This window comes from Chroicocephalus ridibundus, chromosome 4 (assembly GCF_963924245.1).
Source record: "Chroicocephalus ridibundus chromosome 4, bChrRid1.1, whole genome shotgun sequence".
Classification (NCBI taxonomy): domain Eukaryota; kingdom Metazoa; phylum Chordata; class Aves; order Charadriiformes; family Laridae; genus Chroicocephalus; species Chroicocephalus ridibundus.
The window spans coordinates 61,205,447-61,220,062 of NC_086287.1; the positions used below are offsets into that span (position 1 = coordinate 61,205,447).

A 14,616-nucleotide genomic window follows, 5' to 3' on the forward strand; every position below is an offset into this window, starting at 1 on the left:
TGCTGATCTTTGGTTCTCCTTCCAAGCATGAAGGACCTTGACGCTTCCCCGCAGGGCCTGGCGCTGCCCGGCGGCCGCAGCGGTGCAAAGTACAAGGGGTGGTGCCGGCCCGGCCCCCCTTTCCCTCACCTCCCCCCGGGGCGAGGGGCCCCGCCGCCCCCGATTGTACCCCGCGGCCGCCCGCAGGCCTCGAACCCTAGCCACCGATCCGCTCCGCCGGGCGGGCATGGCGGCTCTCCCCGCCTCTGAGGGCAGCACCGCCCCCCGGGCAGGCCCCACCCCGCGGCGGGGCGGGAAGGGGCGGCCCCGCAGCCGCCCTATAACTCCCCTTTCGCCGGGCTGGGCGGGAGGTAGCGGTTCCTGAGCAGCGGGATGGAGGCGGCGGCGGGGCAGCAGCAGTCTGCCGGGTCGCGCTCCCTGGCCAGACCCCTGGCCCGAGCCCTGTCCCGCGGCCGCCCCCAGGAGCGCCCCGGCTGCCCACCGGCCTCCGCCGGCGGCTCGAAGGCCGAGGCGCGGGTGCTGGTCATCAACACGGGCGGCACCATCGGCATGGTGCAGGACGTCAAGGGTGAGGAAGGGGGGCTCCGGGGGGGAGCGGGGCGGCGGAGGCGGGCTCCCCCCTCAGGGTACGCTGCTGAACCGGCCCTGGTGTGGGGCGGTGGGCTGGGGGATGCGCCGCTTGTCCCCTTGAGGCTGCCGCTGCCATAACTGACAGCCGCGCTCGGTGGGCGCTCTGCCTGCCGCGGGTCGTGCCTCAGCATCCCCGGGTTTCACCTGGCCGGGAAGAAGGGCGTTGCGGCTTCCTCTGATCCTCTCTTCCCACCGGCTGGTTGTTTCAGTAGCTCTGTCGATAGGCATCCTTCCGACGAGTGAGCCTTACAGCTAGTTAGAGCAGGTTTTGGCAGAGGGAAACGTGTTTCCTGGAACGTGAGTCCTTTCTCCTCTCCTTCATGCACTGAAAATGAAACCGGCTTAATTGTGCCAGTCATGCGGCCTTTTTTTTTTTTTTTTAGCCCCAAAAGAGCCACCATCCCAGGCTACCTGGAGAGCATGTGCCTGGCGTTCCCACTGGGAAGAGCGTGGGCTGTTGGAGGTGGTGGCCACGTCAAGGATTTTCAAGTGGTGACCTGACAGACACAGCTGATGCAAGTGTGGCAGGGTACGTGCTGCCAAGTGTAGTGACGAGAGAGATCAGATGCGGCAGCATCTGTGCTCACCTGCCTCTGGGCAGCCTCCTGCTGCTCCCCTACCAGCTCCTGACTTCCTTCAAGAAACCACTGAAGGGTTCTGCTTTACCTTACCAAGGGAGGGTGAGACTTACCTTGATGAAAAGGCTAGACGTGCCAAGCCCTCTCCCACCAGCGGAAAAATGTTTCACTCCAAAAATTGAACTCTGAGATCTCAGTATACTGTCTGTATTTTACCTGAAAGCTTCTTAGGTACCTAAGGTATATGCTGTGTGTTTTCAGATGCCCCTAAATATCAGTAGGTAGGTGCCCAAACTCGCCTAACATCCCCCCTAGACCCCCAGTCCAGAAGCTGAACGGAGGGGCACTCAGACCCTCACTCAGTAGGCACAGATCTCGGGGGATGCCAGAAGCATCAGCCAACTAATGTGTCTGGACAAAAGAATGGATTTTAGCCATGTCTGACTTGCTGCAGGTCTGTGCGTTTGCCAGTGTTGGTATAAAGGGAAAGAGGGTAACATATGGGGCAGGGGGGAGAGGGAGGCAATCTGATTTTGGTGAAAGTCTATTCAGTTTCCTTCCTACTTCACTTGAAAGGCAGTGAAGCATCCCAGGGCTTCCAGAGCCTGTGTCTGTCTAGGTTCAAAAGTATAGGTGCTTGCGTTCCCTACTACAGAATTTCAAGCCCCTGTCCGAAATACCATCTCAGCTTCTCATTTGTAGACTTAAAACACTTGGGACTTCACCTCAGAGCTTCCTAGACTAGACTTTTTTTTTTTTTTTAATACATATCCTTCTTCTCGGAAGACAGTGGCTGGCTGATCTGTATTATTGTAGGGCAGATGTTTTAAGGCCTCGTTCTGCTTTGTTTTTTATGGCTGTCATCTTTGTGTTTAATCTATCAAAGTTGTAAAAAAAAAAAAAGTCTCTATTTCAAATGACATGTGGTGACTTTCCTCTCTCTGTCTGCATCATTAATGCTAAAATAATATCCTGCTTCTATTGTTTCAGCTTCCTAAACACCTTTTTTAAGCAAATAAATTAAAATCATGTCTAATTCTTTTGTAAATGAACTCCGTAACCTCTTCTCATCTTGTATGACTTTTTTTTTCCCCTTTTGCTTAACAAGTGTCAATCACTAAAGCATGTGCAAACAATCTAACAGTTATGATCCAATGATGCTGACTTGCTACATCCTGGTGAGGGTTTCAACCTGCTTTTCATACACAGATCTAGCAGCAGAGCAGCTAGAGTACCTCTTTCAGAATATTTGGCAGTCTTTAGTGTTCAGACAGAAGCTGGTGAAAGGGCATGGGAAAGGCAGCATGCTTCAAAGGAAAAAGCAATAGATGCTCATTTCTTTTATGAATCGATGGATAGAAAGTGCCTGTTTACAACCATAGCCAGAACTGCAAGTGTTTTATTTCAAGCAAGGTGAACAGCAGTAGCTTCCTTGAACTGCATGAAATCTTTCAGAGCAGCAACTGCTCAAAGTGAAGGGATTAAGGTAGGTTTCTACCTAACTAATTTCTGTCTAGGCTTAAAGCTTTTCTATGGCCTTTCCAGTTGCTGGGAGAAGATGTTTTCATTTTTAAAATCAAGTAGTTTTGATAGGCCTAATGCGTTCTGCAAGGAATATGTTCCTGTGCAGAACTGCCCCTATGTACAAGACTTATACAGTCACATTCCCTGGGCTCATTGTGCATGTATGGAGCGATTATTTATCATCATGATATCTGATGGTAAACTTCCTGCAGAGGTTCTGCAGTTGACCTGGGCATGTGTGTCAACTCCAGCATGTCTTGGACGTGTTGGCCTTTCTGCACACCTACAGGTTACCTGTGCAGGAGTCATTTTCAGAGGATGGATAGTCTGTTTCTGTTTGCGTGAGCTGGGTGACAACCAGACACAGTTGCAGACTCTCGCAGTATTCATGTTTTTGCTGTCAAATAAGCCATTTCAGCACATTTTTTAAAATTTCTTCCTTCTACTTCCTCCTACTTATTTCTTCCTATCACAGCCTCTTTTTGCTTATCGGTAGCTCATTTCAGAGAGAGACTCTTACTGCCACTCCTTAGTGAGGTTACCGTGATACTAATCTTTGCATCAAGTTTATGCTCATGTTCCTCCTGGCTGGTGCCTTCAAAAAGATCTGTTAATCAGGCTTGTGGGCTGGATCTCTTTCCTAGCTTTTACCTGAAATATTAAGAAAAAAACCCACCCAACAAACACAAATAGAACTAAGCTAAATCCCCTTAGAACTATTACTGATCTTGGAATAGAGTCTGCCAGGGTAACTTAATTATCTGTATTTTCTAGATGTACTAGACTGCCAAAGGACTGGCTGCTGTAGTCCAACCTTTTTTCTGTTTGAAACCTATGCATCTCACTTCTAAAAGCTCCAAGTACTAGGGCTGTAGAAATGAGTATTTTGGAGAACACTTTCTGCTTCTCTGCCTTTGCAAAATGTAGTCATTACTTTTGGGATCTGGCACCGTAGATGTACGTGCTGTATCTATTGATACACCTACAGGTAAAAACTGGCTTAGCCAAGTCCTTTATATTCCTCAGCATAGAGTTTGTTAGGATTGGGGATGATGACTGCAGCATGCTGATGTACGGTGTGCTCCTTCTCCTCAGCATCTGTGGTTTCTTGGGTGCAGAGCCCCACTGACACAGTGGCATCAGACTTTCAGTTCCCTGTTCTCTGCCGCAGCACAGATTATAGGATATTTTGACTGGCAAATAGCTATCACTGTGTTACCTATAGCACCAGAGCGGAAAAGCAGAGTCCTCTGCTGTAGACGGGACAGAACCATGCTTGTTCTCCTCAGCCACAGTTGCTTGTTTGCTGTTCTGCCTTTGTCTGTCTGCTTTGCGATGCCGGGGTTGGCCAGCTAAAGAGGGAAAGGACAGAAGTTGACGAGAGCTATTTGGACAAGTTGTACAGCCTGCCTCTTCTCTGCAGGGGTGAAGTTGCTTCAAATACTTGGTTAACAAGCTTGGCTCACAAAAGATGTTTTCCATGCATAATAAAGTAGAAGTGTTCTTAAAACAGTTGCACTTGAGTTCCCCTGTTTGCTTCTTGTGGATGCATTTAGGGGACTGCATAGGTTGTAAGTGGGTCATCTTGGATGGATCTGCAGAATGTCTTAAAAAAAGGTTTAAGTTCAGTGCAAGAGATCACAGAAAAATCCTGACAGACTTGTGATGAAGAGGTGAAGAGCTGCCATTATAGAGAAGGGATTTAAGAATATTAATGTACATCAGGTCTCCGGTTCCTGGGGCAAATACAAAAAATAAACAGTCTAATCCATTGTCAATATTCAGACCAAGATGAGCACTGGACAAACAGAAGAATAATCACAAAACACCCAGAAAACACTTGAAACTGGGCTGCACTTCAGAGCCAAAGTGATTGTATGCCCAAGCGCAGTAGAAGTGGCCATTTGTGACTAAGCTAGGAACACCATTAATAGGAAAAGCAGGGATTATAGCAGAATGAACAAAACAAGCAAAGCTTGAAAGTGTGTTAAGTATATTTTGTAAAACAAAGTGTTTCGGCAGGAATCCAAACAAATCCACTCAAATGCTGTTGCCGTCCTGTGAGAAGGTTGGCTATGAAGGGGCTTGCTACTTCATTTAAGGCAAGCCAGGAGGGAGGTTAGGGAGTTCTTAAGGATTTTTCCATCAGTTTGGAAAGTAAATGGAAAAAGATAGAAATACTATTGAAAATACTTTCTGTGTTTTGAAGTATTTTAAATAAACTTTGCTGTTTGAAGGTGAAACAAACAGAAAAAATGCAGATGCTACCTTGGATGAGAATTGTTTTTAAACAAAGAGAAGAACTAGGAAGTAGGAGAGACTTACCTGACCTTAAGCTAGGAATAACTAGAACTAGCAGAAGTAGAATAATGAGGTTTGAGAGTTTGTTTGCTATCTGAACAGGTGGTATAAAACATTCACTGAGATGAAACTGAACTGGACAGTGACACCAGTAAAATCTTGAAGTCCAGAAGGACGTACCTCTGATGGAAGTTCCTCGAGTGAAAAACATCTCAAAAAGTCAGACTTAAGAAAAACAGGGCGTCTTCTGACTCTGGACACCAGGTCTGTTGCTGTCCTTTCTGAAGCAGGGTATTGGGAGATGAGTATCAAGTCAGATTCACAAATGAACTCAGTTCTATGATGCTCGGGATTGTAACGTCAAAAATTTAGGTGCTTTTCTGTCTAACAGAGAATGGCGTGTGGATTCCCTTTGAAATGCCTGGTTGCAACCAGGACAACTGCAGATCCAGCAAATGCTAAATGAACTTAAGCCCAGCCGTTTTAGGGCCCCTGCCACAGAGAGAAAGATGGCATCACAGGCGGGGAGAGGGTGAACAGAGCTTAAGACGCATCCACACTTTTGACTTTTTCTATTCAGCAGCTTATGCACCTTCTCTTCCTGTTGTCAGTTGAGATGTTGAGTCCTAAACCTGCTGTTGGAAAGGACCTATTAGAGACAGAGCGATTAGAGCACTTAATTAAGACTCTTACGGGAAGCTGAAGTTTCTCTATCTTTGTGTGTATATATATATCTCGCTATATAGATCTTTGTCTATATCTGTCAATGCTCAATACCTACTGTGCTGTTTGTTTTAGCTTTCTCTTTTTTTTTTTCTCTATGGAAAATGCTGTTGCCATTGACAGTGAGATATAACACGCAGCTTTCCAATACAGTCAGTACCTTGTTGTTTGTGCCAGTACTGCTGCAGGCGAAGCAGCTTAGGTAAAAATATCACAACTTGGTAGCACAAAAAAATTCTCAGTGTTTTGTAAGTCTTCTGCCACTTGGTAGAGGATAGCTATGGCAAATGTAAAACAGCAGGGTGGCTTTTTGGTACAGTTGCAAAAATTGTCTTCCTGCCCCTACTGCTGATCAGTATTTGCACACAAGCAACAATTAAAAATAGGTAAAGCATAAGTAGTTGATGTGGAAGAGACTTGTAACATTATTTCTCTTAATTAAAGGATTTATTTCAAGTCAAGAAAAGGATAACTGCATGGAGAGTCATTGGTTATATTCGGTTTTCACATTCTTAAACTGGCAATAGACTGTTTAAATTTCATTTGGAAGGATGGGCAAACAGCTGTGTAACTTGACTTCTTCCCTCCTTATTGTGCCACTCGCGTCCTTCCATCCTTGCTCCTTCATTTACTTCCTTTATTTTTCATTTTTAAGGACTTGCTCCTGAGGCCAATAAATTAGTAAGCAGCTTGAAAACGATGCCGATGCTGCATGATGAGGCATATGCCCGGGAAACAAAACTGAACAACTTCCACGAATTTCCAGATAACACATTGGTGCTCCCGTAAGTACATTTTTCTTGGGGAGAGGAGGGGGTTAGGAAGTATCTTGTTAATTTTCAGATAATTACATCTCCAAACATTTAATATGAATAATCCATTATGAGATTAGCAAAAGTGCTTATACTGACTTAAAAGGAAAAAGCCTACCATATTATCCTGGTTTGAGGCCTAAACCATGGCACGTATCTGGCACAATAGAAAATGTCTGTTTTGATATATTTGCAATGAAGTGTCTTAACAATGGCTTGAGAAATAACTTTTAAATTAGGCAACAAGTAAGCATTCTGGGTAGCTTAGTCCTGCATCTTTTTCTTGTTTTGGATATTAATTTCTTACTGTGAAAACATACAGATATTCTGTAGAAACTAAGAAAACTCGATACAGCTCTGTGTGAACTATCTTCAGCCTATGTCTGAAAAAGTAGCATCTAATTAATGCATCTGTGAATAGGCCTCATGCTTTAATTCTGCAGGCCTTCTGTTTTTAAAAAACCCTGAAAGCTGATTGTCTTTGCCAAATTTATGCAACATTATGATAATAAGCGATGGGCTTATAATTAATCTGCATTGCTTCTTAACTGTTGGGCAATGATTAATAAGCTTATAGGTTTTATTTAGAGGGCAGTATGCTAATTCAAGATATTCCCCAGCCGTGATGCATGACTGTACCCCTGTAAACATGTTAACTTTGCACAAAGGATGATTTTACACAGTCATTCAAAAGTAAATAGGACTATATTTCTTTTGCTATGAGTAAAAATGGATGTTCTTTAATCTTTAAGGAGAAAATTGAGACACGCACAAAAGTAAGGTTTATTAATTTCTTTCTAGTTTATATTGAGGTCTCTGTGTAAAGATTTTAAAAGTTACCACTGAAAAGGCAAATGGCAGGAAAAGGGGTAAAGGGAAAAGAAATGGACTCCCACTGGAGTAGCATTGATGTGAACATACAGTTTGTGTTAACTATGATGGTTATACTAAGAAAAATGGAGCTCTGTTACGATACTGTGCCTGCAACTGAACAACTTATAAATACTCTAAGGTATTTGAAATATAACAAAACTACACTAATATATCCATCTGAGTCCTAAATATACTTCTCCTGGCCCATCTTTTCCATGAAGAACAGAAAAGCTTAAAACAATCATGCACATCAAAAACTGAGATTTAAAAAACAATCTTGTCTTGTTTTTCTGGCACTACTGAATGCTGTTCCTGGAGGTTAGTCATGGCAATTTGCCATTTTCTCTTTTGTGCTTGCCGAGTGATATTTTAACTAGGTAGTTGAGAAATATTGTGAGTTTCTGAGGGGAGAAGATAGGAGTATTTTGTGAACTTTGTATATCTCTGTGATAACCTCGATTTAAGAGGAACGGTATGATCTCTCTTTAGAGAGAGACATCAAAAGTAGTAGACTAGGCTGGTCTCCAGTGTCGATATGTTGTGTTTTATTTAAACAGCACATCCTCAGGGGACCTTTCTTTTCACAGATTTTCAGCTGGCTTCCCAAGTTACTCTTAGCATGTGTAAATGTGATATCCAACAAGGCAATTTTTATATGAAGTCGTAACTACTTAGGTACAATATGTCAGTTGGTTATGAATGAATACTACACATTGTTTAAATGCTCTCTCTGCTGTCTTAAGACGTAACTGTCTTACAGACCTCATAAGGGGAGTGAGTCTGTAGATTTTATTACCTGATGAATTTATAATTGACTCTTCGTTTTGTATATTTTATATTGCTGTAAATATATACAAGAATCGTAAGTGGGAACAAAACACTATTGCAGATGTTGAGGGAAGGTAATCAACTGTTTTGTGCTCTAAGCACCTTATTTCAGGAACTTTTATGCATCTATGCAGTATCCTGGTCTTTTCTATAGCCTTTGACTGTCTTCCAGTGTAAATATTGAAGTATCTATCACAGTTACAGCTGGCAGGGAACCTTACATCATCATCAGGCAGTGGAAAAGCATTGAGAATGCTCTGAAGATGGTCCTGTTAAACATGCTCTGGATGGCTCTGCCTCAAAGAGTGAGTAGGTGTAGTAGAGCTGGCCCCCTGGCAGTTCTTCTTTGTTAGCTGCTTGTTGGCCACTGCATTGCTAAATAGGAACATATTCCAACTAACGTAAGAATGGGTGAAAATGGTAGATATTCTATCCTCTTCCAAGCTTCAGAAGGGTATGAGAAAATATTTTTAGTAAGGTTCTTTTATTACCCCAAATCTTAACTGCCAAGTTGAATTTATATGTACTTGACTTTATTCTGAGAGGTTACAAAGTTAATGTGGAGAAATGAGCATGTTTTGTGGTGTAAAACACATGCTCTGTATGCAGGCCATTTGCCTGTCAAATCAAAGGTCTTTGAAGATTGAGATTTCTTGAGATAGGCAGGTGGAGAAAGGGAGACCTGTGGTCCTTGGAGGCAGGGAGAGCAGACAGCATGGTTAGAGCTGGGACAATCCCACTGTGATTCCATCACCATCATCACCTTTGGTAGGTCCCCTCCAGATTTGGGATCGTGTACTTTTCTAAGATGCTTGAGTGTCTCGACACTACTTAATCTTTGGTCTTCATCTGCTGGGCTACATACCACATGATGTTTGAAAGTGTTACATTTCTCAGCCTAATAGGCTGGGACCGGGGTTTTACAAAGTTAGCCTATTACTAGGAAAAGGCAACAGTTTACTTGAAGACCTTAACTAACAAAGAGAGTTTTTTCTGAAATCTGAAGTCAGAGAAACTGAGAAGAGTGGATCTTCTAAAGGCCACAAAAATGAATCCCAGTCATAAGACTCTTAAGATACCCTTTGTGTCAGGAAAGAGTATCTCTTTATAGGGTATCTATTTATGTTTATCAAAGGATCAAAAAGTTGTTGCAGCTCTTCTGTTAACCCCTTATAAACCTTGGGAGCTGTATAGATTCTTCTCAGTAGTTTATGAAGCATTTTTAAACCTTAAGGCTTCACATCGACTTTTGTTAGAACTCAGTTCCAAACTTAAACAAAGTGTTCTTTTCTGTCTTTAGTTTTGCCAGCCCCTCTCCACGTCCCAAATTAGTTTATTGTTAAATTAAATTTAGGGATTTGTGCTTTAAACCACATCAAGCCATGAACTTCTAAACTTGGAACTTAATGTTCAATATTTAAGACCTTTTTTTTTTTTTTTGCCATAGACGGGGGGATGGTGAGGAAAAGGGTGAAAACTACTGATTTAGACAAAAAGTCAGAAGTGATGAGCTGATATTAGCTCTGAGAAATTTTTTTCACAATTCTCTCTCTTCATAGTGTCTCTAAGCAAAACAAAAGAATTTTTTACACAATCCTGGAGCTCTCACCGCTGCTTGATTCTTCCAACATGACGCCAGAGGACTGGGCCAAAATTGCAAAGAAACTTGAGGTACTATGGTGTGGGAGAAGAATTCATTTGTTGCTTAAACAAACCCAGCATTGTACCTAGTATACTTAGGAAGATAAAACAATTCAGTAGTGCTATATATATGTGTGTGTGTATATATATATATGGTCTAGCGGACGGTGTCCCTGGCCATGGCAGGGGGGTTGGAATTAGATGATCTTAAAGGTTCCTTCCAACCCGAACCATTCTATATTTGTTTATTTAAAATGTAAGTGTTAAGTACCTTGCTTAGTTACTTACAAAGTAACAAGTACTATGCTTGTAATGCTTGCTGAATTTTTTTTGCTTTTTAAAAATGTTGCAAACTCATTAAAGTTGTATAGTTCCTCCAATGATAAGCCATGTCATAATTCTGTACAAGAAAATAAATAGGAAAATTGCAGCTATGATTGACTAAGGTAGGTAATGGGTAGGTTGATATGTTCTAAAATGTTGACTGTCCAAAAATGTTGAATAAAATCCTTAGGTGTAGGTAACTTAACTGAAGGTTGCATAGTTGCACATCATTTGAGTGTTCAAGTAGCTTAATAGTTGGCTATTGATACAGAAAATAATTTAATGTCTTTATGCCTTTCTTACTCTGGACACAGATGGACTTGACTAGCTTTGGCTTTACAGCCAGTAGAAAAAATGCTATCATGGTTAGGTTTTCCACACTGGAAAATGTTTAAAGCCCTAGTTATTTCTGTGTATATAGAAAATTTCATCACATCCTTCTCTAGTTTAAAAAAAATCAGCATTTCTCTGCTCCTGTTCCTGTGTCTGAACTTAGCTGTGTGCTTTTAAGAAAGTAGAAATGCAAAACATTTAAAATACTTCACACCAGGAATTAATACATAGCTGTTAGAGATAAATAACCGTGAGCCTACTAAAATATTGCTCTTCCACTCCTGCGCGCTCTACGATAGTGGGCTTTATGGTGGAAATTTCCTTCTCCGACCAAGCTGTAGCAATGCATGCAAACAGTAATAACTCAGGGAATGATGCTGAAGATTCAGGTAACAGTCTTTCACTTTTAGATCCTCTAATCTTTAAACCACCAAACTAGGAATGATGCTTCTCCTATGGAATGCATCTTGGCAGGGCAGAGAAGAGACAGAGCTGGTGTATAGGTGGACAGCCTGTAGAATGGAGCAGGGATGCAGCTGGGAAAAGCCCAGGGCCAAGAGTAGAGTAACATGAAGGTAGCAATGCCATGCTGAAAAGGAGAGAAGTTACCTTTCTTTCTTCATGGCACATTAGTTTTATTTAAACTCCCGAGGTCAAAAAAGGCTTCTTTCTTGTACACAGAATGCAGCTACTCTGTCCGGTACATGTAATCCAAGTGAAAAGTGCTGAGAAGGGAAAAAAACAAACCACCTTTAACTGTCTAGCTTATGTATAGACACTGCCACTTTGTGTTCATCTTGGACACGTACTTGGCACCGCTGTAACATGCTGATGACTTTCCAGACTGAAGTGTTCTCAGATGCTTCTGTGGGATATCTCTTTAATTGCCAGTCTGATCTTTTATGTTATGAAGGTTAAATTAAACTATGTTCTTCTGCATCTAATAAGGTTCATAAAGCTGAAAATATTTGTGAGCATACTGATCGAGCTGGAGAGGACAAGTGGCTATTTCTGTCATCTTAGCCCTTCTTCAAACTGACTTATCTTGTTACTGCATTGGTGAATAAATGCAGCGTGCTTTTTGCATCACACTATAGTTTGGCCTACAGAAAGATCTTGCAACACTCACTGTTGTTCTGCTGGCTAACTTGTTAGAAATAAGCAGAAATCCACTGAAACTTCCAGGAGGTAGCAACATGTAGGCACAAGTATCAGTGAAGAAATAGCAAAAGGACAAGTAGAAATCTGCAGGTGAGTTTGGAGGTGACCTACCTTATTATCAGAAGATGCCAAGCGTGTGTGCCTACTGTAGCATCAGAAGTGTAATTAAAAAGAAAACTCATTTAATTCTACGGCAAACCTCATTTTTCCCCCCCATGCCGGCACTTCATATATCTGCTTAGACTTCTATGTGATCCTTTCCATGTTACCCAATTACATCAGAGACATCAGTGTCTCTCACTACAGTGTTTACTATGTGCATGACTCTTAAAATAAGAGGAAGCAATTTTGGTTTTCCTCCAAAAGCCAGCAGATAACTTTATTCCAACAGGATCAGCTGTGTGATTCATGGCTTTGCATGAGAACTCCTGTGTGGAACTGTATGTAGATTAAAGTTGTTATAAAATTTCCTTTTGCATCTGTATGTGCAGTCTAAGGGACTTCTCAAAAACCAGCAAGTGTGTGTGCGTTAGCGAACAAGAAGCCTCTTTACCTTTTTCTGCTGGTCACATACTGCTACGGAAAGGATGACTTTTCAACAGAAGAGGGCACTCTTACACTGGCAATTTGCCTGTCTGCCACCCGGATTAAATGGACTGGTTTTTCTATATGTTATGATAGCCTTGGTTTGCCTAATCTGTTCCTGTAAATGGTGTAATCCCTAAAGTAAAAGCGGCAACAAGAAATAAGACTATACGACTAATTTGCATATGTTAACATTCCTGTTTAAAGCCATTGCTAAGCTTTTCTTAATTAGCAGTCTTCTGGTTTAAAAATGCTGCATTAATATGTATACATAGAAGAATCTCTTTGACTGTTCCATAATTAGAATTATTGGCTCTAGTGCTTAGTGTCCTATTAACCCTTAATTGTAGTTAAACTGAAAACAGGATAACTTTAGGAGGAATTATGCGTGTAGTACACTTTAAAGTATTATGCTGTTGCTTGCATCAGTGAACGTAATGCAATATGTACCTCACTTGCTGACACCAGCGCATTGCTCTAACAATGTGAAAACTGTCTCTCCATCTCCAGGAGCACTATGAAAAGTACGATGGTTTTGTGATCCTTCACGGCACTGATACCATGGCCTATACAGCTTCAGCCTTATCCTTCATGTGTGAGAACCTGGGTAAAACTGTTGTTCTGACAGGATCTCAGGTAATGGACTTAATTTGAAGTCAGAAGCCTCATTTTTGGTTTTTATATGCAAAACTAGGTCGTATCCTGATTATCAGTGTAGAGTTCGGTAGTGCAGGGTGAGCCTCTGGCCAGGGTGAATGGTCACAGTCCTGATAGAAATTAGTGAGAACTGACAGGCTCACCAGCTGAGGATCTGCCCCATAATTTTATCATTAATGACTTTACAACTCTGTACCAAATCAGACCAGTAGTTCATTATGGCTGGGGCCAGATGCTTCAGAGAAAGATATAAGAGCCTGTCATTGGCCATTGTGTATTAATCAGTTTATAAGAGAAGCATCTTTCCAGCCTCAGGTGGCTGCTGGTTGTTAGCTGTCTTTTTTTCTTTTAAAGCCCTGAAGCTTATTACTTTTTACTTCATCAGCTGTTATCCCATCTTATGTTACTCATTGTTGCCTTCTTTATAATTTTTTTAATAATCTCTAAGCATTAGATGCATTTTTGATTATTTCTATTCCACAAAGCAGCTAATATGGTCAGTTTCCTTTCCTCTAAAGAGTACATTTATTGTCATTCTCGTAGCTGGAGATCAGCCCTTTGCATATTGTCTGAGGGGGAGGGGTTGTCTTACTAGAATAGCTTGCTTGAGTGTAAAATACAGCTCTAATCACAAAAGAGAGACAAAACATTGCAGCATAAAATTCCCCTCCCCCATCTCATAACTTCCCTTTCTCATGTGGTCTATTTGAAGTCAAAATACAAAAGTCTAGGAAGGAGTAGGCTCTCACTTACTGTCTTGACGTGGGGCAGTCTAGTTGTGATACATCATTCAAGGTTTTACTTTCTTTTTGGCTTTATTGCTTGGAGATCTGCCTGACGTATGATCTAGCAATGGAGCATGTGATATTTTTTTTTTTCATTGCTGAAAGGAGCTCTGACTCTCTGTTAATAGAGAGGCAATCTGAAAAGGCAGGGAAGTCATCACTCAGCAGACCAAATTTCTGGTTTTAATCTTGTCCTTTTCTGTAGGTAATAACCTGCTGGCTCAGTTTTCCTGTACTATGAGGAAGTATGGTGCAAGAGAGCTGTTGTGAAGCCTGTAGAGGCAGTTCTGTATGATCTGGGGCTTTTGCTTTTCCTCTGTACAATCACTTCTCCCATGCTCAGTCACTTTAACAATGACTGCTTTCTATTTTTAACATTTTTCTGGAATCAGTCATTTAATCTGCTTAATCACACTAGAATCATTTCTATGTTAGATTTTAAGCATTTAAATTATAAAAGTCTGAGCACAGAGGGAAACCCTGCCATCTGCTGCAGTCTAGAATAGTTTGGATGAAGAAGGAAACTTTATTTGTCATAAATCATTGTTACATAGAGTGTTCGTGTATTTGTATTGCATAAGTTGGACTCTTTTTCTGCTGTGTAGGCTTTACATAAGGGATAGGGTGTAATTTCAGTCTCTGCTCTCCAGGTGCCCATATATGAGTTGCAGAATGACGGCCGAGCCAACCTTCTGGGGGCATTGCTCTTCGCTGGGCAGTTCGTGATTCCTGAGGTCAGTTTGTCTGTGAAGACCATCTCAGAAATTGCTTTTTCCTCCTCTAGCCAGGACACATACTTACTCAAAATATCCATTAGGCAGTAAGGAATTGCACTTAAACAGGAAGATAAATGGACTTCAC

At 41.9% G+C, this 14,616-nt stretch overlaps 1 protein-coding gene across 4 annotated transcripts in view; it reads left to right on the forward strand.

Moving 5' to 3' along the window:
- Positions 1-339: 339 nt before the first annotated feature.
- The window catches only part of ASPG (asparaginase), a 57,405-nt gene continuing 43,128 nt past the window's right edge, over positions 340-14,616 (forward strand). For all 4 annotated transcript variants that reach the window (XR_010070828.1, XR_010070829.1, XM_063333283.1 and 1 more), the window contains exons 1-5: positions 340-568; positions 6,412-6,541; positions 9,829-9,940; positions 12,824-12,949; positions 14,406-14,489. Coding sequence is in view for 2 of the 4 variants with exons in the window: in XM_063333283.1 (XP_063189353.1) it covers positions 373-568; positions 6,412-6,541; positions 9,829-9,940; positions 12,824-12,949; positions 14,406-14,489 (648 nt within the window). In the remaining 2 variants the exon portion in view is untranslated. The remainder of the gene's footprint in view (positions 569-6,411; positions 6,542-9,828; positions 9,941-12,823; positions 12,950-14,405; positions 14,490-14,616) is intronic.